This window comes from Lucilia cuprina, chromosome 5 (genome assembly GCF_022045245.1).
Source record: "Lucilia cuprina isolate Lc7/37 chromosome 5, ASM2204524v1, whole genome shotgun sequence".
NCBI lineage: Eukaryota > Metazoa > Arthropoda > Insecta > Diptera > Calliphoridae > Lucilia > Lucilia cuprina.
The window spans coordinates 49,263,225-49,288,191 of NC_060953.1; the positions used below are offsets into that span (position 1 = coordinate 49,263,225).

General features: G+C 30.0%; 1 protein-coding gene across 5 annotated transcripts; it reads right to left on the reverse strand.

The window, feature by feature from the left end:
• Positions 1 to 3,158: 3,158 nt before the first annotated feature.
• LOC111679306 (la-related protein Larp4B) lies at positions 3,159 to 23,841 on the reverse strand. 5 transcript variants are annotated; one of them, XM_046952181.1, is made up of 11 exons: positions 18,513 to 19,967; positions 12,441 to 13,341; positions 10,984 to 11,233; positions 10,776 to 10,916; positions 10,472 to 10,714; positions 9,757 to 10,399; positions 9,030 to 9,676; positions 7,439 to 8,312; positions 4,860 to 6,800; positions 4,205 to 4,240; positions 3,159 to 3,208 (listed from the first exon to the last, which is right to left on the reverse strand). In XM_046952181.1, the coding sequence occupies exons 1-11, from the start codon at positions 18,526 to 18,528 to the stop codon at positions 3,204 to 3,206; spliced, it is 5,697 nt and encodes a 1,898-aa protein (XP_046808137.1). In that variant the 5' UTR covers positions 18,529 to 19,967; the 3' UTR covers positions 3,159 to 3,203. The 5 variants fall into 5 exon arrangements, with proteins under 5 accessions (XP_046808137.1, XP_046808135.1, XP_046808134.1 ...); XM_046952179.1 differs by lacking the exons at positions 3,159 to 3,208; positions 18,513 to 19,967 and adding exons at positions 21,466 to 21,548; positions 23,627 to 23,841 and having other exon boundaries at positions 3,600 to 4,240; XM_046952178.1 differs by lacking the exon at positions 3,159 to 3,208 and having other exon boundaries at positions 3,600 to 4,240; positions 18,513 to 19,964.
• Positions 23,842 to 24,967: the final 1,126 nt, after the last annotated feature.

The window sequence follows — 24,967 nt, forward strand, 5'->3', positions numbered from 1 at the left end:
AGCTTTGGTCTTTCTTTCCATATTTTATAAAATATATGAATCCTTTAAATTGCTTTTAGAAATCTATATGTTTATCTATTTTTTTTTATTTGAAACATAAACTATTTTATTAAAATTAATGTCGAAGTGTGTGATTAAAAAAATTATTTGTTTTGCATTTTTTTTTTTAAACAAAAATTAAAAAAAATATATATATATAATGTTTAAACTTATGCAAATAATAATAAAAAATATAACAATAATATACAGAGATTGTATATAATATAGTAAATTATATTAAACGTATATGTTGCAGAAATTTCTATTTACAAAATGAAAAAAGAAAAGAAAACAAAAACGGAAAAGAAAACATTGTAAATTTTGCTTTTTCAACTGCATGTTTTTTTATATGATAATAATAATAGTAATAATAATAATAATAATGTTATTTTTATAAGTATGTATATTAATAAAAATAATAATAATAATCTTGTTTAAGTTAACCTAACAACAATATTTTAAACAAAATATATAATTTTATTTTAATTATAAAATTTCTCTGTTTAACCAAAAAATAAAATTATTTATTTTGTTTTATGTGTTACTTTTTAATTTTTGTTTTTTTTTTAATACATACACATACATATACATAATATATATGTAGTTGTTCATATACATGTATACATGCTTTGTTATTATTTATACATATAATTATATAATTTATTATAGTTATTATTAGGTTATATTTATGGTAAATTCAATTTACTTTCTTTTTTTGTTTAGTTTAGATTTCTTTGTTATTTTATATACATATAATTAGTTATGTTGCTTTTCTAATTTTCTTTTTATAATAATAATTATAATTATATAAACTATGTAATAAAAATAATTAAAATAAATGAAAAAAAAATTAAATTACTTGACTGGTCCTTGTTAATAATACATATTATTATTTCCTTTTTTAACTATTTAAAAAAAATTTAATCCATTTGATACACGCGCTAACAAAATCCCTGTAAGAAAACCATAGAATAATATTAATATATTTTTAGAAATTTGGAAAAAAAGAGAATAATTTATTTTGTTTAAAAAAAAATATATAAAATAATAAAAAAATTTTGCAAATGAAGAAAAGTTAAAGAAAATCACGTCGACTTGTTTGTTAAATAAACTAATGGACATTGGACTATAGATCAGACTATATACAAGACTATACGCTAGACTAAAGGTTAGGCTATATACTATAATGCAAACTAGACTATAGATCAATCTAACGACTAGAAAATCGTCTAGAACATAGTATCTATTGAATAGTGATTATAGACTAGACAAAAGGCTAGACTATAGACTATAATAAAGTCTTTTATAAAAAAGAACTTAGACTAGAATATACATTAAACTATACTATATACTAGACTAGAATATAGACTAAATTGTAGACTATAACTATACTAGACCATAAACTAGACTATATTAATATACTATAGACTAGGCTAGGACAAGACTATGAACTATACCATAGACTATAGACAAGACTATGAACTATACCATAGACTATAGACAAGACTACAGTCTAGACTATAGACTAAACTATATAATGGACTATAAATAGATTATAGACTAGACTGCAGACTATACAATAATATAATATAGACTAGACCATAGACTAGGGCAAGACTAAAGACTATGTTACAAAACTAAACTACATTCTAGAATATAGAATAGACTTCAGTCTAGACTATAGAATAGATTACAGTCTATACTAAAGACTGGACTACAGTCTAGACTATAGACTAGACTGAAGTCTAGACTATAGACTAGACTGAAGTCCAGACTATAGACTAGACTACAGTCTAGACTATAGACTAGACTACAGTCTAGACTATAGACTAGACTACAGTCTAGACTATAGACTAGACTACAGTCTAGACTATAGACTAGTCTACAGTCTAGACTAGACTACAGTCTAGACTATAGACTAGACTACAGTCTAGACTATAGACTAGACTACAGCCTAGACTATAGACTAGACTACAGTCTAGTCTATAGTCTAGACTTTAGTCAAGTCTATAGTCTAGTCTATAGTCTAGAGTGTAGTCTAGACAGTCTACTGTAGTCCTAGTCTAGACTATAGACTAGACTACAGTCTAGACTATAGACTAGACTACAGTCTAGACTATAGACTAGACTGGAGTCTAGACTAAAGGCTAGCCAATAGACTAGACTAGATCATAGACTAGGGCAAGACTATTGACCATACCATAAACTAAACTATAGATTAGACTTTAGACTGGGCTACAGACTATACTATAGACTAAACTACAGTATAGACTATAAACTAGACCCTAGGTTAGTCAATAGACTAGACTATATAATATATTATAAACTAGACCATAGGTTAGCCAATAGACTAGACAATAGAATAGACTAGACTATACTATAGACTAGACTGTACTATATACTAAGACTACAATAGAGTAGACTATAGAATAAACCATATAAAAGACTATAGAGTAGACTATATACTAGACTATACACTAGTCTACAGACTTGACTATAGACTTACCTACAGACTAGACTATAGAATATACAAATATTTAGCAATATTTAATTTTTTACAAATTTAATAAGCTTAACATTTAAAGTGTAGCAAATAAAAATTTCAAAGATTTTTTAACAAATAAAAACAAATAAAAATTCATAATCGGTCAAGGCCGACCATATAATAACCTACATCTATAACATGGACGAACTTACAGACGGACACAGCTAAATCGATTCTGAGCCGATTGGTATACTTTAAAGTGGCTAAAGGACCAATATTATTATGCGTTACAAACATTAGCACAGACCCAATATACCCTCCCCACTAAAATTAACCAAAAATAGTAATATTTTTCAATATAAATATAGCAAAAAAAATCATATTTAAAATTTAAAAATAAATTTAAATAATTTAAAAACAAAACAAAATAAAACTCACCTTTAAGGTAATTTCTGTTGTACAAACTTCCAGTTTTTTGTGAAGTATATGTATATAGTAGTAGATATATAGTTAATATTTTAATTGGTATTTTTTTATAGTTACTTTTAGTACGTATACAATTACACTGTAAACGTATTATAACTTAATATTTGTATATTATTATTTTATGTTTATTATAGATGATGATATTTCATTCCATTTCATTTTTTCTTTTCAATTAATGAAGTTTAATTTAGCACTAATCTTATTATTAGCAAAAGTTTTATTTGTTTGTTTTTATTTTTTCCATATATTTTAGGCAAATAGTAGTAGTTGCAGTAGAGAATAGTAGTAGTAGTAGTGATAATAGTAGTAGTTGTAGTATATTTAATATTCTATTATAGTGTGTAAGTAGTCTTTTATATTTATATATATTTTGTTTTTAAATACACATTATTATATTTTTTTAAATATATTTATAAAAAAAAGAAACAAAAAACAATTAAAGGAAAAAAATAATAATAAATTAAACGCAGAAAATCTACTATACAAAAAAAAATAAGTTCTCTAGTCAATATTATTTCTGTTTTTTTTTATTAAGTGCAAAAGAAACCTTAACATTTTAGTTCGTTTTTCTTTACTTTTTAACTTTGTATTTCTAAAATACTTTGACACTAAGGTCGAATGTCTTGTTGGCTGCATATATATATTTTTATTTGTTCAATTCTAATAAATATATCATTAGTTATGTTTCAAAACGATAAGCATTTACATATATAAATATATTTTCAAAATATATACGCTTAACGTAAAGTCAAAAAATAATAATAAAATGCATATTATGTATGCATTTGGGAATATAGCAGATAAATCAGTTCTTTTGTGTCGTCTTATCTTTTGAAACTTTTACATAGTAAATTCAATAAAAAAATGTTCTTCTATTTGTTTTTTTTTTTTTTTTTGTTCATCAACTAACTGATATTACAATTCGTAGTCTTTTTTTTTTTGTTGTTCTATGACATTAGGACGTTAGGATTTAGTTGTTATTATTAGTGTTTCTATGTGATTTGCGACCCCCAGTGCCATTGCTACTTTCAGTAGCATCACTATTGCGTTCTCGTGTATGCGAGTTTTTAAACTCTTTTGCCTCGACACGTTGATGATTACGTGTCGTGCCACCACCAGTATTTGACGAGGAAAATGTTGTGTTATTTATACTACTACTATTTACACTACTGCCACCGCCAACATTTGCATTACTACTTCCTGTTGATTGACGATTTTCACGAGAAAAGTCTGAAAAAAAAGAAATATTAAATGAAGTTTTTCAAACACAATTATTCTCCATGTCTGTCTGTCTGTCTATCTATCTATCTATCTATCTATCTATCTATCTATCTATCTATCTATCTATCTATCTATCTATCTATCTATCTATCTATCTATCTATCTATGTATCTATCTATCTATCTATCTATCTACTATCTATCTATCTATCTATCTATCTATCTATCTATCTCTATCTATCTATCTATCTATCTATCTATCTATCTATCTATCTATCTATCTATCTATCTATCTATCTATCTATCTATCTATCTATCTATCTATCTATCTATCTATCTATCTATCTATCTATCTATCTATCTATCTATCTATCTATCTATCTATCTATCTATCTATCTATGTATCTATCTATCTATCTATCTATCTATCTATCTATCTATCTATCTATCTATCTATCTATCTATCTATCTATCTATCTATCTATCTATCTATCTATCTATCTATCTATCTATCTATCTATCTAACTATCTAACTATCTAACTATCTAACTATCTATCTATCTATCTATCTATCTATCTATCTATCTATCTATCTATCTATCTATCTATATATCTATCTCTTTACCTACCTTTTTCTTTGGAAATTTCAGTGCGCAATGTTACTGGAACATTACTGCCACTATTCACAGCACCAGTTACAGTTATAGATGATGCAGCACCAGCACCTGAGGAGGAGCAGGAGGACGACGACGATGAGGAGGAGGATGAGTTAACGCTCACTGCTGCAACATTTGCATTATTAGCACAACCAACAACAATTGTACTACAACTACTTGACGATGAAGTTATATTATTATTATTGGCCACATGTTTATCATTATTCCCTTCAATTTTATTGACAGCAACTGAAGGGGAAGAAGAATTTATGGAAGTGGATACAACGGAGGGGGAGGATATAACGGAGGAGCTTGTTCCTACAGCTGTTTCGTGTTTATTAACAGCTACGGGTGACAAAATACTAACTGCAGCAGCTGCATTATCATCTTTGCGTTGTGCCACTTGAGCATAACTTAAACGTGATGCAGCCGAGCTACCACCACCACCAGTGACAGGAAGAATAGCAGCATTAACTATTATGCCAGTGCTGCTACTATTTAAAGAATTTGAGACGACAGCGGCGGCTATGTTTTCTGTAGATGTTGAGCTAGTTGATGTGGAGGCATTTTTTTGCTTAGTAGCATCTTTTGGCGTCTCTTTTTTGGCAATTAAAGCTGCAATGGCAGGTGGTTTCTTATGATTGTTTAGACTGCATTCGGCAAGGTTTGTGGTCATGGTGGCCACACTGCACACAGCAGCGGCAGCAGTGCCAGTTGAAGATGACACATTTTTTGTATTGTTGTTGCGTTCGTTGTTGCAATCATTGTTGCCACAGCTACCGCCACTATTAGCACAAGCTGTAGTGTGAACATAGCCAGATTTATGATGAACACCAACACCACCTCCTGTTCCTACAACTGCTCCTCCAGTGGCAATTGGATTATTTATGGCATGTACCAAATATTCTTCAGTCTTGTTGAATTTTTCATGGAGATTAGTAGTTGGACCACCGCTGCTGTTACTACAGTTACTGCTGCCGCTATTGCAGTCAGCGGTGATAGGAGATGATGAGATTGTGGGGTTAAATGTGGCAGCAACAATGTTGCTGCTACCTTTAATATTTGTTGTATTAGTATTGTTTTGTGTTAAACACGGTATCACAGTTGCAGAGTTATTAGAATTAGAATTTTGTTTATTATTTGTCAATGATTTATTATTATTGTTGTTGCTTTTACTGTTGTTGGCGCTTAAATGATCGCGTTGTTGTTGTTTATTCAAATCTTCAATATTAGCAGTTTCTATGGCGGGTGTGTTAATTAAGGTTGAGGTGTTATTGTTGTTGCTGTTGGTTGAGTTGACGTTTGAGGCAATGGTGGTTGTAATATTACTACTGATATTACCACCGCCAACGCCAGCGTTGGGCGTTGGACTAACTGCTGTATTACCTCTTTGTTGTTGGTAAAAATTATTATGTTGTTTATTGTTGTGGCCGGAATCTTTGCGAGATTTCTTACCTCCTCCCCCACTGGCATTGTTGTTGTTGTTATTACCATTGCCACGTACTACATCAGCTAGACGATTTTCTGCCCAACCACTACCACCGTTATTACCGTTTCCCGAATTAATTGAGGAACTATTTATTAAATTATTACTTGTATTTTGTTGTTGTGATTGCTGATGTTGCTGGTGATAGGGTTGAGTATTGACGTTTTTTGGCTGCTGCTGCTGATGATGTTGCTGTTGTTGATGATGTTGGTCAGCAGATGTACTACTAATGCTGTTGCTGCTATTGTTGTTACTATTACTATTGATAGTCATGTTGTTGTTATTATTGGCAGATGTTGTAGCATCATTTAAACTCACTTGCTGTTGTTGTTGCTGCTGATGTTGTTGTTGTAATGCACTGGCAGTTTGTTTATTATTGGTACCACTGGTTGCAGCAACATTACTAGAGGCCACTGACGATGAGGTGGCTGAAAAAAAAGTATACAAATGAAGCATATTTAAATATAAAATCGCATTATATTGATCTAGAAATAAGAAAGTAAGTAAGTAAGTAAGTAATTAAGTAAGTAAGTAAGTATGTAAGTAAGTAAGTAAGTAAGTAAGTAAGTAAGTAAGTAAGTAAGTAAGTAAGTAAGTAAGTAAGTAAGTAAGTAAGTAAGTAAGTGAGTAAGTAAGTAAGTAAGTAAATAAGTAAGTAATTAAATAAGTATGTAAGTAATTAAGTAAGTAAATAAGTAAGTAAGTAATTAAATAAGTATGTAAGTAAGTAAATAAGTAAAAAAGTAACTTATGAAATAAAAATTAATTTCATTAATTGAAAAAAGTAATCTATAAAAATGTTAAGGGAATGTAATTTACATTCTTCATGGGATCTTATTTCAAGTAAATAACAGTAAATAACAGTTACGTCCGATTATCTATTGCTAACTGTTACTAAACTTTACTTAACGGGGGTGAGAGATCATTAATTGTTTATCTACTGATTGATTTTGACTGACTCAATCAAGCACATTCATAATGATATGTGTGTTTTTTGTTTAATCTGTTTCTTAAGCACTTATTATTAACAAGTAGAGTATATAGAGTAGTAGTATTCCAAACTCACCTGGCAGTGGTGGAAAAGCTGCTGCTTCTAAGTCAAATTGCGGCGGTTGTGGTGGTGTAGCATTTTGTTGCTGCTGTTGTTGCTGTTGCTGCTGATGATGGTGATGTTGATGATGGCTCTGGTGATGGCTGTTATGATGATAGTTGTCATGATGGCGACCTCCACCGCCACCTCCACTACCATGACCTCCACCAGATCTATCATTATTACCAGCATAACTAGAACCACCACCAGCTGTGTGACGGCCGCCTTCATAGTTGCGACCACTACCACCACCACCAACATCACGTCCACTCCCTCCACCCCCAATACCTCCTCCGCCTCCACCACTTCCTCCGACACCTCCACTAGCTCCACCACCACCACCACCTTCATTTTGATTATGATGATGTGGATTGTAATGATGGGTAGAAGAAGATGAAGTTGTCATTGAATGGTGTTGTGACGATGATGATGAAGTGGAAGAAGTATGATGTTGTTGCTGTTGTAATTGTTGCTGTTGTTGTTGTTGTGAGGAACCTGATGATGTCGCTGTATTGTGATGTTGATTGTGATGATGTGAAGATGAATTGTTAGAAGAATGGTGGGAGTGGGAACCACCGCCACCTCCTCCGCCTCCGCTATTATAGTGAGGATTATAATTGTTACCTTTATAACCACCGCGATGTTCGTTGTCATTACGATGCGACGTATAACCACCACCACCACCGCCATGATGGCCACCACCACTAATATCATTGCGATTTGAATGATGATGACTACCGCCTTGGGAAGAAGACATAACACTACCTCCTCCTCCTCCCCCGCCACCTGAATTGCCACCACTTTGTTGTTGCTGCTGCTGTTGAGAATGATGCGACGAATTATACGATTGCTGTTGAAAATTAGAAGATTTTATTAGATGTTGTTGAATTACAAAACTTTTACTATTGTTATTATTACTATGATTAGTAGTGGTATTATTATTATTATTTGAATTATTATTATTATTATTATAAATGTTGTTGTTTTTGTTGACATTTTTAGTGGTAGTTATAGAAGTATTTAAACTATTACTATTACTGGAATTGGTATTATGATTATTATTATAATTAGTGGTTGTAGATAGTTTTTGAGAGAAACGTTCTTTATATTTATAAAGAAATGTTGTTGAGGAAGGCTGAGAAGTTTGATTATTGCCGCTACTACTGCTGATACTGTTGCTGTTGCTAGTGGTGACATTGGCTGTTTGTGTGACAATATTATTTGTTATATTATTATTATGGGTATTGGTAGTGGTGATGGTGGTGGAGGTGGGATTGCTAGCAACTGAATACATTTGTCCACTAACATTGCCTCCGCCGCCGCAGACTCCCTCTCCTTCCATCACGTTAATATGACTTATATAACTGCCAAAGCCTCTGCTAACATCAGCCGCTTCTCTACTACTACCAGTTACAAAATGGGCGTCTACGCCCCCTAAGCCGCCACCTAACACACCAAAACCCCCAACACCTAAATCTACTAGTATGCTATTACTGCTACCAGTTGTGGTCGTCAAATAACAACAATTGTTAGTAGGTACTGTAGTATAAAATGTTGTAATACTAACCCCTCCGCCTCCTCCTCCACCTCCGCCGCCAACACGATTATTAGGTGAGTAAGTCATTCCTGAATTATCATCATCACGTCTTCTTCGTCTTGGGCGAGATTGAGACCAATGTGGCGGATCTTTTCCAGCACCACTGCCACCGCCGCCGACGCCACTTCCACCAACCGAATTATTCAACGAAGAGGACGATGAAGTAACATTATTACGTGGATTATGATGATGTCCTTGTTGTGGTACATGTTGTACAACAATTTGTGATTGATGCACAACCTCAACATTAACATCGTCTTGTAGATCGTGCTGCTGTTGTTGTTGTTGCTGTTGATGGATCTGCTGTTGCTGCTGATGATGATGCTGTTGTGCTGAAACAGTTGGTACATTATGTGCCGTATAGGAAGTATGCTGCATTGCACCAGTTTGTGTATTTGAGGAAGGCATTTGATAGTGAGTTTGTTGTATGTGTGTTGCAGCAGCACCACCGCCTCCGCCACTCATTTGCTGAGGTTGTTGCTGCTGCTGCTGTTGTTGTTGTGTTTGTACATGATGAGTAGTTTGATTTTGCGCACTGTAATGATGATGACTGCTAAGAGCATTCGTATTGCCACCACCACCATACGATTTATCGATAGAAGATTTCGGTATGCCACCTTTGAAAATAATAAAAAGAAATATATAAAATGTTATTTTAAAAACACAGTAAATCATTTAATAAATATTTAAAGTAAACCTTTATCTTTACCAGTATTTGGTTTCATGCTTGAATAATGTCTTGTATTACTACTTTGCTGAGAGCCAGGCTGCTGTTGACTTGAAGTCTGTTGTTGCTGTTGATTAGGTGGTGGTTGTTGTTGTTGCATTTGATGCTGTTGCGTCATAGTTTGCTGCTGTTGATGGGGATCGACAATTGCGGTGGGCATAACGCCGACCAGACCACCAGCTCCACCAACACTTACACTAGATACAATTATATTGTTGCCAGCCAATTGGGGTTGAGGTTGGGGAGTTTGTTGCAACTGTTGGAGGTTTGTGTTGCGTTGCTGCTTACGATGACCACCGCCGCTCTGACCACCACTGTTGCCAGAATTATTACGATGATTGTTGTTATAGCGTCCACCGCCTCCGCCACCACCACCACCGCCGCCACCGCTTTGCGGTTTTGTGCTGCCAGTTAAACCAGGAGTTTGTGTAGGAGGTGGTGCTGTTGTGGCATATGCAGGTACTGCAGGAGGCAAACCATTGGCTGCAAAAACATTTCCAATCTCATAGAAATTCTGACCATGTGCTGTGGTTGCGGCTGCTGCTACAGCTGCAGCAGCCGCAGTAGGCCAAGGTGTAACAATACCGGGATAGAATTGTTGCTGTTGGAATTGCTGTAATGTAAATAATATAACTTAATATTTAGAATGAAATTCAAATTAACTAATCCACAAAAAAAAACTTACAATTAAATGTAATTGACCATTATATGGTACTGGTGGTTGCGTCATTGCTGCTCCATTGGCAGCATAAACAAAACGTTGCGGAGCTGCACTATAAGCAACAGCCGCTGCAGCAGCAGCATTTGGATCGTATACAGCGGCTGGTGGTGAAGTCAAACGGAAGCCATTTTTAATAGTTGATACTGGACCGATTGGTAATCTATTTATAAATGGTTTTGCTTTCATTCGAGCCATTATTGGTTTACCCTAAATATATAATAAAATATTAAATAATAATCAAAAATCGATGTTTTATATAGGAATTTACCTGAAATTCTTTAACATCTTCTCTTAAATATTTAAAAGCTTTTTGTGCATCTTCATCTGATTCAAAAGTTATATACCATGAGTTATTGCCAGCAAATTCACACGAAATAACGCGTGGGCAGTTTTCATTGTTAAAAATGTTCTGTAGAATGTAAATACAACAATATTATTATTTATTGAAATCGATTTTTTTTAAAGTTCTTTATTACCTTAACATCTTTAACTGGAGTTTGATCAGAAATTTCACGTAATATTATAATGCATCTTTTGTGATTTGGTCGTACTCTGAGACCATCTTCGTCTACTTGCACATTCGGTGATTCCCTAAGCACTTCTGTTATAAGTTTAATATCTTTTGTTAATTTTTTAACTAAATTAAAGTTGGCCACTGTCCATATGGGGACATATTGATCACTGTCCATTTGTGATAGCAGCCAAGAGTCGTTTGCTAAATTTTCTCTGAAAATATAAATCAAAAAAATCAATATATTGCGAATATATGAAGACAGATAGATAGATAGATAGATAGATAGATAGATAGATAGATAGATAGATAGATAGATAGATAGATAGATAGATAGATAGATAGATAGATAGATAGATAGATAGATAGATAGATAGATAGATAGATAGATAGATAGATAGATAGATAGATAGATAGAGATAGATAGATAGATAGATAGATAGATAGATAGATAGATAGATAGATAGATAGATAGATAGATAGATAGATAGATAGATAGATAGATAGATAGATAGATAGATAGATAGATAGATAGATAGATAGATAGATAGATAGATAGATAGATAGAAAGATAGATAGAAAATAGATAGATAGATAGATAGATAGATAGATAGATAGATAGATAGATAGATAGATAGATAGATAGATAGATAGATAGATAGATAGATAGATAGATAGATAGATAGATAGATAGATAGATAGATAGATAGATAGATAGATAGATAGATAGATAGATAGATAGATAGATAGATAGATAGATAGATAGATAGATAGATAGATAGATAGATAGATAGATAGATAGATAGATAGATAGATAGATAGATAGATAGATAGATAGATAGATAGATAGATAGATAGATAGATAGATAGATAGAGATAGATAGATAGATAGATAGATAGATAGATAGATAGATAGATAGATAGATAGATAGATAGATAGATAGATAGATAGATAGATAGATAGATAGATAGATAGATAGATAGATAGATAGATAGATAGATAGATAGATAGATAGATAGATAGATAGATAGATAGATAGATAGATAGATAGATAGATAGATAGATAGATAGATAGATAGATAGATAGATAGATAGATAGATAGATAGATAGATAGATAGATAGATAGATAGATAGATAGATAGATAGATAGATTAGATAGATTAGATAGATTAGATAGATTAGATAGATTAGATAGATTAGATAGATTAGATAGATTAGATAGATAGATATAGATAGATAGATAGATAGATAGATAGATAGATAGATAGATAGATAGATAGATAGATAGATAGATAGATAGATAGATAGATAGATAGATAGATAGATAGATTAATAAACAGAAACAGATAGGAAGATATTTTTTTTTTTTTTTTTGTTTTTTGCTTTAAGGAATTTTCACTTATTTTGTCTCTAAACTTACCTCGAAAAATAATATTCCAATTGTGTGGCTAACATTTGTTTAAGTTGTTCCAATGGTATCCCACTATTATCGCCCGTATTGCCACTTGAATTTGATGAAGAGCTAATATTTGTGTTGTTGCTATTACCAGCGACAACCTGTTGTTGTTGTGATTGTTGTTGCTGTAGGGTCGTGGTTGCGGAAGGTGGTGGACCATTATTAAGGATAACATGATGTTGAGCATGAACATTGTGTTGCTGTTGTTGTTGTTGCTGCTGAGCAGTGGCTGCTGTGACCGGTGTACCAGACATTTGATCGACAGCAACTAAATTCGTGACATTACCACCGCCCGCAGCAACGGGCGCACCAACGACACCAGCAACCTGCAAATCATCTTGACTGTAACAGACGACTGTGCCGTCTTGAGTTATGGCTCCATTCATGACTGTATATTCGGTGTTATCAATCGTTGTTGTCGTAACCGTTGGGCCCTGCTGGCCACCAGCAGCAATGGCTGTTTGCTGATGGGCGTACTGCAAGTGGGCTTGTTGAGGATGGCCTTGTATTTGATGTGGTGCTGTGTGTTGGGGTGTAGCTGCTGCTACAGCAGCCGCGGCTGCTGCCGCCTGTACTGTTTGTAATGTAGGCTGTTGTGGGTGAGCCGCAGCGGTGTGAGCTGCTATCAATTGTTGATGTTGACCAGGCGCTGCTGCCACCTGTAAAGCTTGATGATGTGGTGGTTGTGGACCAGCAGCTGTCGCTATCAATGGGATGTGTGTTGCTGCTGGAGCTGCCAATTGTGTAGTTGGACCGTATAAATTGGTCGCTAACACTGCCGTATCAACAGGAACATTCGCATAGACGGTGGTAGCAACAGGTGGTGGTATCTTCACTCCATCCCCATTCATATAAACATAACCCCCTACAAATAGACAAACAAATATACAGATAAAGATATTATAAGAAAATTGTTGTGTGCAGCAAAAGTATAATAGGAAAATATGAGAGGGAAAGAGAGAAAAAGAGGAAAGAAAAACAAAAACATCAATTTAAATTATCATCATGTTATGTTTGTTATTATTGATTTTATTATAAATATTGTACATAGTCAAGGGAAAACTAGGAAATTTTGAAAAATCTTTTCATTTTAAAAGGCAAGTTAGATAAAATCATAATATATTTCAAAAATAACAATTAAAATAACTGTAACAATTGAAAAATATGGTAAAAAAAAATCGAAACAGAAGGTCTATGCAAAAAGCTTATGCATTTTTCCATAAAAACTATTTTCAGTATTTCGAACTAAAATTGTCTATATTTATGTATTTGCTAGTTTTTTTTTTGTGTTAAACAGAAATTATGATGTTTTTTGCCATAAAAAAACATATGGAGTAAAAAAAACAAGTTTATGACAAATGCAATAAAATAATAACTTTAAAAGTACTATATGCCGCCAAGATATGTATTAATTTAATTGAAATAATAATTTATTTCTTAATTTATTGTATTAATTTCTATGGTTTCACAAAATTTGCATTAGAGTTCATATGTAAATGATGTAATATTTATAAGTATGTATGCACACATTTATTCATACATACATATGTACTATAACTGTTAGGGTGGCTGCCAATGATAGAAAAGTTGACTTCAATTTTAGATAACATTCTAACTCTAATAAAATCAATAAAATTGTTATTAATTATGAAAGATTTTGGTAGAAAACAATTTTTAAAAAACGTAAATTTTTTAAGAAAATTTAAATTTTTGTGAAAATTTTTAATTTTAGTAAAAATTTAAAATTTTAGTAAAAATTTAAAATTTTAGGAAAAAATTTAAAATTTTAGTAAAATTTAAAATTTTAGTTAAAATTTAAAATTTTAGGAAAAAATTTAATATTTTAGTATAATTTAAAATTTTAGTAAAAATTTAAAATTTTAGTAAAGATTTAAAATTTTAGTAAAAACTAAGTTTTAATAACAACTTAAAATTTTAGGAAAATTTTTATGAAATTTTAAAATTTTGTTTAATAAATTTGAATGCGATATTTTGTAAAAACCTCAAATGAAGCTTTATATAACTGAACTAGAACTGAACTAGAAATGAACTAGAAATGAACTAGAACTGAACTAGAACTGAACTAGAACTGAACTAGAACTGAACTAGAACTGAACTAGAACTGAACTAGAACTGAACTAGAACTGAACTAGAACTGAACTAGAACTGAACTAGAACTGAACTAGAACTGAACTAGAACTGAACTAGAACTGAACTAGAACTGAACTAGAACTGAACTAGAACTGAACTAGAACTGAACTAGAACTGAACTAGAACTGAACTAGAACTGAACTAGAACTGAACTAGAACTGATCTAGAACTGAACTAGAACTGATCTAGAACTGAACTAGAACTGAACTAGAACTGAACTAGAACTGAATTAGAACTGAACTAGAACTGAACTAAAACTGAACTAGAATTGAACAAGAACTAGAACTGAACTAGAAATGAACTAGAACTGAGCTAGAACTGAACTAGAACTGAACTAGAACTGAACTAGAACTGAACTAGAACTGAACTAGAACTGAACTAGAACTGAACTAGAACTGAACTAGAACTGAACTAGAACTGAACTAGAACTGAACTAGAACTGAACTAGAACTGAACTAGAACTGAACTAGAACTGAACTAGAACTGAACTAGAACTGAACTAGAACTGAACTAGAACTAAACTAGAACTGAACTAGAACTGAACTAGAACTGAACTAGAACTGAACTAGAACTGAACTAGAACTGAACTAGAACTGAACTAGAACTGAACTAGAACTGAACTAGAACTGAACTAGAACTGAACTAGAACTGAACTAGAACTGAACTAGAACTGAACTAGAACTGAACTAGAACTGAAATAGAACTGAACTAGAACTGAACTAGAACTGAACTGAACTAGAAAAAAATAAAAAAAACTAGAACTGAACTAGAACTATACTAGAATTGAACTAGAACTGAACTAGAACTGAACTAGAACTATACTAGAATTGAACTAGAACTGAACTAGAACTGAAATAGAACTGAATTGGAACTTATAAAAACTTAATTACTAAAGAGCAAACATTTAATTAAAAATGACTAATATTGTCTTTTAAAAAAAGATTATCTTTCACTCGGAGATACTTAGAAACCAAACATGTTTTAGTGCAGGGTATATAGAATTCGGTATAGTCGTATTAATACTTTTACTTCTTAAAGATTAATATTAAACTATTAAAATAATAACAATTTTAAAGATTACTTGGTATTATTAAAAACTTAAATTATATAAGATAATACCTATGTATGTATATAGAGACAGACAATCAAGCCAGGCCACAACAATACAATCGAATTACACACAAACAAATGGAAAACCACTTTTTTTGGTAAAAAAAAAACTTGTCCATAGTAGTTGATTGAAAACCGTTAAAAGAAACCCATAAACATACTAATAGGAAAAACTAGACAAGACATTTTAAATTTAATACTACAACACCGCCACCCCCTTTCTCTTCTTATAGCATTTTTAGTAGTGAATTTGAAAAACGAAAAGTACAACTATAAAATCAAATGGTATTTTTTTTAATAATCTGGCAGGTTAAAGAAGACGAAAATAACAACAAAAACGGCACAAGTATATAGGAATTATACACATAATACAATAGACGAAGAAGAAGAAGCAAAAAATGCAAGTCTCTCGTCGTAAACGAGTAAATAAAAGAAACTTCAGAAAAATATGTGTAAAATGTCAAACAATGCAAAAATAAAAAGGAAAAAAGTTAAAAATTTTATTAAATAATGTAGAACGAAAGAAACGATAATGAATGGAAAAGCACTAAAATAAAACAGAAATTATATTCTCTGTGTACAACAACACATTTAAGTAAACTCTAATGAATTTCAATATTTTATAAACATATGAAAGTAATAAAAATTAAACAAGAATATCACTGTATATTTAAAATAGTCTAAAAAAAAGAGAAAATTTATAAATTAAATATATTTTTCAATTACAACACTATTGATTTTATCTTAAACTTAAAAGTATAATGTGTAATACTACGGCTTAGATATAAAATGTAATACATATTTTAATGAAATTTAGGAGAAATCTATTTTTTGGTTATTCCAAAACTTAAAAAACAACTGTAGAAAATATTATGAAAAAAACATCTGCAATTAAATCTTCAAATTATTTAATAATCAGGGTATAGTATCTTGAAATAGCTAAAGACTGTAAACAGCTGATTATTATTTAGTCCTTTGATGAAATACAAAAACCCACAATAACAAACAGGCAAAAATTTCTGACAAAATCAATCTTTTTGTTTTTTTTTTTTTGACAAAAAACTCAAATGGTTGTTGTTATTGTCCGTATGTATGTATATACGTATGTATATTAACTGCGTTTTATTTAATGTGTGTATATCCTGCATAATACATATGTTACACATTATAACCCGCATGGCAAATTTTGCTAATCCTATGAATTATTGAAATGAAAGTTGTTGGATCATTAGTAGAAAATTTCTAATATAAACTAAGAACAGATGGATTTTCATATATTAAAGGAGCAAAATCATTGAACTAAAACTAAACTTAAAATATTCAAGAACTGAACTAGAAGTGTAATATTAATCTTTAACTGTTCTAAAAAACGAAGTAAAACTGAAATAGATATGTAATTAGAACTGATCTGGAATGAACTAGAACTGAACTAGAATGATTTAGGACTGATCCAGAACAAAACTACAATGAATTAGGACTGAATTAGAATTGAACTAGAACTGAACTAGTTCTGAACTAGAACTGAACTAGAACACAACTCGAACTGAACTAGAACTAGAACTGAGCTAGAACTGAACTAGAACTGAACTAGAAATGGAACTAGAACTGAACTAGAACTGAACTAGAACTGAACTAGAACTGAACTAGAACTGAAATAGAACTGAAATAGAACTGAACTAGAACTGAACTAGAACTGAACTAGAACTGAACTAGAACTGAACTAGAGCAGAACTAGAACTGAACTAGAACTGAATTAAAACTGAACTAGAACTGAACTAGAACTGAACTAGAACTGAACTAGAACTGAACTAGAACTGAACTAGAACTGAACTAGAACTGAATTAGAACTGAACTAGAACTGAACTAGAACTGAACTAGAACTGAACTAGAACTGAAGTAGAACTAAACTAGAACTGAACCAGAACTAAACTAGAACTGAACTAGAACTGAACTAGAACTGAACTAGAACTGAACTAGAACTGAACTAGAACTGAACTAGAACTGAACTAGAACTGAACTAGAACTGAACTGCAACTAAAGTAGAAATAAACTAGAACTGAACAAGAACTGAACTACAACTGAACTAGAACTTAACTAGAACTGAACTAGAAATGAACTAAAACTGAACTAGAACTGAACTAGAACTGAGCTAGAACTGAACTAGAACTGAAGTAGAACTGAAATAGAACTGAACTGGAATTGTACTAGAACTGTATTGGAAATGAACTAGAACTGAAGTATAACTGAACTGGAATAAACCTAAAACCGTCCTAATAATGAACTATAACTAAACTATAATTGAACTTAAACTAATCTATTCGATAAACCAAATTTTACAAATATAGATGACGTTGTACAATTAATGATTTTATGTCCGATGAAACAGCATGATCGGTAATATATCTGACTCAAATAGCAGTAATAACTATATTCTATTAATTACTCAAGTCACAAATTATTTTTAAAAATGTTTATCCTATCCACATCACTGTGAGGTAGTGGAATATTGTTCAAAAAAGAAAAATGAGAAATGGATGGATAACAATGAACAACACATGTTTTCCTTTCTTTCTTTGCGTTTTGCGAAAGGGGCAATATTACACAATAATTATATAGTTGTTAATAAACGCAAAAAAAAAGAAAAAGCGAAGAATGAAAAAATACATATTAAATTTCCAGAGGATATGCAAAAATTTACAGCGATTATGTGTGTGTGTAAATATGAGAAGAAAACAACATAATGTACGAATTAAGGAAAATATATATATTACAAACCTAAATAATATTCCATTTTTAAAGAATTTTCCTTAAAGTTTTGACCAAGGGAGGAAAGAAGTTAATTTTAAATAATTTAGATTATTTCAGCTAAAAAAACACTCTTTTTTATGTTTAAAACGAGAGCGAGTATTTGCAGAATATGGTGTGATGATGATGATGATATTTTTCTTCAGTTTTTTTAGGTGGAGCTTGTTTATTATACTTTTTTGTTTTTGCTACTATTTAGATCTATTTCTTGCAGCTCTTTGCTCCACTTGTGTGTTTTTTCGTATTTCAATGAATGAGGCCCAAATGAAGCAAGTGGTTAAGAAGAAAAAGGTGGCTGGCTGGCTGGTTGATTTGGTTTGGTTGGATACTTTTTTTTAAGGTGAACGACGCGTTACGGGTGTACGTACGATCGACGTACGTACCCTTAAAAAAATTGTTTCTTTATTTATAATATTTGCTTTTTTTCGTTAATAGCTTTTTTTTAAACACAAAAAATTGTTTTTTTTTTAGAAATTTATTTTTTTTTAGTTAAATTATTTAAAAAATCTTTAATTCAATTTATGAATTTTTGAAAATTAATTAAAGCTTTCAATTTCACTTTATATCCATTATCATCATCATTGTCTTGTGTTGTATCTTATACATTTTTTCGTATGTTTTTTTTTTCAATATTTTTTTCTTTTTTTACTTTTATACTGTTTCGATTCGGTTTGTAAATGTCAGTTTATTTTTTTCTTTCTATTATCTTTGTTCCTTCTGCTGGCCCGTGTTTGCGTTTTTTCAATGACTTTTAATAATTTGTTTCTTCTGCGTTTTATTATTTTTTTGTGTTTTAATAATCAAAAATTGTTTTCTTTAATAAATTCTTTTATTTTTTATAATTTTTATTACTTTTTTCTTTTTTTTATTTCAACACATATGTATAAGTTATATTTTTTTCTTTTTTTCCTTCTTTTATACTACTTCTTCTTCTTTTCCTTGTATGAATAACTTTTTTTTTATTTCTTCTTCCAATTTGCAAATTCACCACCACCTTTTTTTCACAAAAAAAATTTTTTTTCTTTCCTCAATTCACTTTTTTGGGTAAAAGTTTTTTTTCATTCTTGAAATTCATAAGAAAATTGTTTAAATACTTGTTTAATTTGTAGTATTTCACTTTATTTGCAATTATATTACATTAAATTAATGTAGTATATAATATTTAATCATTTTTTCACAATGAATATTCCGAAAAAAATATTTTTTCTTAAGCATTGAATAAGTAGTCGACGTCGTCGTCACCGTTTAACTTTCGCCCTGTTTTTAATATCAATTGTTCTCGTTTGTACTGTGTTTCATATCTACGTTCGTTCGTTCGCAGTTGTCAGTGAGCGGACTATGTTGGCAATGAAACGGATAATAGGGTTACCATTGCATTTAAATGCATTGCAGTGTTGTAATTTTTCTATATACATCACATTGTTGCTTTTATGGATTTCTATGTTCTGTTCTTCTTCTTTCTTGTTGTTGTTGTTGTTGTTCTCTATGTCAATTGCTACTTATGAGGGTTTTCCCCTATTAATGTTAAATTTGTGTGTGCTTTTTCCCTACAAATAATAGCAATTTATATATGAATAATATATTTAATTATACTTATAAAAAGCAATAAACGTTATCCGCAATTTGTTATTGTTTGATTAATTACTTTACATACAAATGTAATGTTTACAACGAATTTGTTTCGATCATTTTTTAGGACCTAACTGCAATTTTTGTTACTTTTTTATTACGGGTAAGAAATTTTAGAAAAAATAAAAAAAAAAACAAAGATATTTACCTATAATATACGTATGAAATACTTTTTATAGATATAGATGCACATATCTACATACATATGTATGTATGTGCTAATAATTGTTTATAAAAAAGTAAATAAATATTAGTTTTTAATAACGAACAATTTCTGGGAAAAGTGCCAATTTATTCCATTAATAAAGTAAAAACAAAAACATTTGTGTGATGCTATATCGCCTGTGTTTGTTGCAAACAAGTAGATAAGTATGTATGTATAAAGAATGTGTATTTTTAGTTTATTTTATACTATAAATATTATTAGTTAAATGAATCATTGTAAAAAGTACATACATATTTGCAATATAATATTACAGAGCTTGCAAAAAACGTATTCTATTTGAATTAGTTTTGAAATCTATCTATCTATCGATCGATCGATCTATCTATCTATCTATCTATCTATCTATATATCTATTTATCCATCCATCTATCTATCTATCTATCTATCTATCTATCTATCTATCTATCTATCTATCTATCTATCTATCCATTTATCTATCTATCTATCTATCTATCTATCTATCTATCTATCTATCTATCTATCTATCTATCTATCTATCATCTATCTATCTATCTACCTATCTATCTATCTATCTATCTATCTATCTATCTATCTATCTATCTATCTATCTATCTATCTATCTATCTATCTACCTATCTATCTATCTATCTATCTATCTATCTATCTATCTATCTATCTATCTATCTATCTATATATCTATCTATCTATCTATCTCTATCTATCTATCTATCTATCTATCTATCTATCTATCTATCTATCTATCTATCTATCTATCTATCCATCTATCTATCTATCTATCTATCTATCTATCTATCTATCTATCTATCTATCTATATATCTATTTATTAATCTATCTATCTACATATCAATACTATACTATTACAAAGCAGATTTTATTACAATTTGAAACCGTATCCTTTAAACTCATATAATTGTTTATTATTTTTATTAATAAATAATTTTATTAGTATTTATAGGTAGTCATAAAAATTTTCAAGTTATTTGTGTATTAATAGGAAAAGGATATGTGTGTTTTGGTGTATTTAGGGGGAGGAGAGTGTCATGACCATTATTTGTATTGTGTAACGGAAATGCACACACACTTACCACCAATATCCATTCCACATACAAGATTTTCTGCTACGTAAGAAAAAATGTTGAAGCTGGATGTATTTTTTTACTACTTTTTCCTGAGTATGAACAAAGAGTAAAATAAGAAAATAATGCACACTTTTTGCACAATCGCTTTAAAAGAAGTTATTTTGTGACAGAATAAATATTTTGCTCGTAGAAGTTAATAAAGGGAAGAAAGTATTTTTTTTATAACAACTTTTTCAATAAATTTTTTTACTTAATATTTTAGATTTTTATATTATTAATTAATAACAAAATCTTTAAATGCAACAAAAATGTATCATCCCTTAGGTTCAACTAAAAAAAGGAAGTACCTAGATATTATCGGTTCTAGAGATACTTTAAATAAGACATTTCATAAGAACCTAATAATCCCCATTCCAATCTGTGGAAAATGTCCATACATAAAGAAAGGTAAAAAACAGGCATGGACGATCATATAAAACTCTGTAATTATATAAATTTTATTAAAAATAAGCTTTTACGTTAAATCTACATTAATTTAGATGAAACAATGAAACACAAGTTTTCTAAAGATGGGTCCAAATATACATCTATCCTAGTATATTTGATGTAGGTTAAGAGCTAAAAACCCCAAATCGAAAGGTCTGGTTGTATGGGGTTAGATCAAATAATGGACCTATATTTACTAACATAGAAAAATAAATAGAAGTGTTACTGAGAGTAAGAAATATTACTCTCTCACATGTACAGGTTCTGTGTGAATTTAATACAATTGTATGAGTATTTTTATTTTTGTTTACATAAAATAACAAAAATATGAAAGTACAAAATGTATCCGAATACATCATACCCTACCACTTTGCGAGTAAGCAGCAATAAGTTATTTAGTATTTTTTAATGTAGAAGTTATATTCAAGAGATTGATGTTTGCTTAATTAATGAATGTAATACTCATTATAACAATATATAGTCAAAATTTCGTATATATAAAATTTGTTGAGTCGAATTTTATAAATACCCTATTCTTGTTACCATGTACCGCTTACAAAAAAGTTCAATAGGCTAATTTATGGGCGGATTACATCATTACATCGACGCAGGTGTTACAAACTTTAAGACATAAACAAAATACCGTTCCCATTGGTGTGGTGTAGGGTGTATTTAGACTGCATTTGGTCTGCTTTGAAATTAACAATAATCGTTCATATCAAGCGTTAATTTTAGCATTAGCACAATTCCTTTGGCAAAATAGCACCTGCTGCTGCAATAAACACTGCTAAAAGTTAAGTTTTCCCATAAAATTAATTAATTAAAAACATTTTCAGAAAAAAACAAATTTTTCAATCGTTTTTATTTTTTTAATATAATTTTCAAGTGTCAATATTGACTCAACCCAGCAAACACAAAGAGTTTATTTAAAATTAAGAATAATTTTTAATGAAGATCTTTCTTACATTGGTCAACTGATATTGAATAAAAATGGCTAATTCAAAACATTATTTCATAAAATTATTTCGAAATATAATATCAAACAAAAATATAAAAACTTTTTAAACGAAAGAGTTTGTGTTTGTTGGGTTAAATATTTTTCAACTAATACATTCTCACGACTTAGGTTTTTGACAGCAGACTTAGGTTATGTCATTCATACTCAGTTTCAGTTCTATGTATACCTTTTCTATGTTTACTAATTTCAAAAGAAAATTTCACTTATTTTCAAAATTCCAACAAAATATGTTTAAAAATGTTGTTTACATGGACAAACAGTCATATCAAAAGGTATACTTTAAGGTGGACATACTACCTTTATTTGTGGGTATCCACTTGGATAGTTTATGATATAAAAACAAAAATGTAATTACAATTAAAAACATCGTTCCTGCACTGTAAAAATAATTGGTTTTAACGCATGCCGCCTGTCGTTAGCTGTCGTAATTGTAAACAAGCTGTTAAGACGACTGAACTTAGCAAAACAAGAAAAAAAGAGCACGTGCATACATGTAAATATGTATATTTGTATGTATGTAATACATTTTAAATGATAAATGAGAGAATGAGAAGAGAATTTTTTATATTTTAATTGCATTTAAAGTTTTTTTGTTACAAATTTATTAAATTAATAAAATTTTTTTTTGAATTACCAGACAAATAATAAAAAATATCTACTCACACTTTAAATAAAAATATATATTAAATTATTCTGTTGTTGTTTTTTTTTTTTGTTATTTTTTTAATAAACAATAAAAATTCACTATCAAAGCCAATTTTCACTTTTGATCACTCAAAACGAACATTTTGTTAAAATGACTGTTTTAATTAATTATACTTTTACAGCCAAAACAATTTGTTATTATTAAATTATGATCGTTTTTAATTAAAATTTGTTATTTGCGTTTTGTTTGTATTATGTTTTTTTAATAGCCTTTTCAAGAAAACTAACAACAACAATAATTTCTTACTTCATCACGTTGGTTTAAAATTCAACAAAAAATACTTTTTTTTGTAAAAATTAGGTTTATTTCTAGACTTTTAATACTTTATTATTTATTTTGTTTTAGAAAAGTTTTATTATAATTTGTTTATCATCAATAGAAATCTTAAAAGGCGTTTGTTCTTTTGTTTATTTCAATTGTTAAAAACAGCCACTTGTCAAAGAATATATTTCACAAAAAAAAAAACAAAAACTATTATCCACGTTTTAATTCCACTTTGTATCAATGAAACCCGTGTGTCTGTTATTTACTACTTTTTTCTTTCTTTCTTTAATAATTCATTTTATATTTTCTTTTCCACTCACATCAACCGTTAACTGTCAATTGCATGCGCTTATGCCGTACGTTAGAAAGAGATAACACGTTTTAATTTGTTTTCAGCTGCAGGCAAGCAAAACACCGACAATGCAATTTTTTTCTTCTCAAATCCAATTTTTTTTCTTGGTTTTTCTTTTTTCACCATGAAAAATTTAATTTTCTTTGTATTACGTTATTCTCTTTTATATTTTTTTATTACTTTCGAGCTTAACTTTTAACCAAGTTAAAATTTTGCTTAGCAATTTGTTTATTTAATTGCAAAAATTACGAAAATTGTATTGTAATTAAGTGATACGTCTGCGTTGCGACGTTAGCCACGAGAAATAATGCAAGTGTTGCCAATGAGTTAAAGGTGAATGTGTAAAGATGCCATCAGAGATGTTACCATATGTATTAAAAGTAATGTTGTTTTTATACCCTACACTAGGGTTCTATAAATCGACTTTCGAATAATCGAACAATCGACTTTTTGTCGAAAAAAGTCGAAGTCGACTACTTTGTTCCAAAAAAGTGAAAAGTGGTGAAAATTTCGATTCGAAATATTCGTTGTTTTCTAATAATCAATACATCATAAGGATTTAATTTGAAAATTCTAATTAATATTTGAAAAACTTCGACAAATTATCAATTTTTTATAACAATTCATTTTGTTTCTAAGAAAATGTATATTTTATTTGATCTTAAATTTGAAAATTTAACAA

What these genes read in the sequence shown, in the direction of transcription:
- LOC111679306 (XM_046952178.1), bottom strand. An exon ending in AAGATGTTAAAGAATTTCAG is followed by an intron (nt 10,715 to 10,775) that starts GTAAATTCCTAT and finishes TTATATATTTAG; the next exon opens with GGTAAACCAATAATGGCTCG. An exon ending in GTGGAGGAGGAGGCGGAGGG is followed by an intron (nt 8,313 to 9,029) that starts GTTAGTATTACA and finishes AATTTTCAACAG; the next exon opens with CAATCGTATAATTCGTCGCA.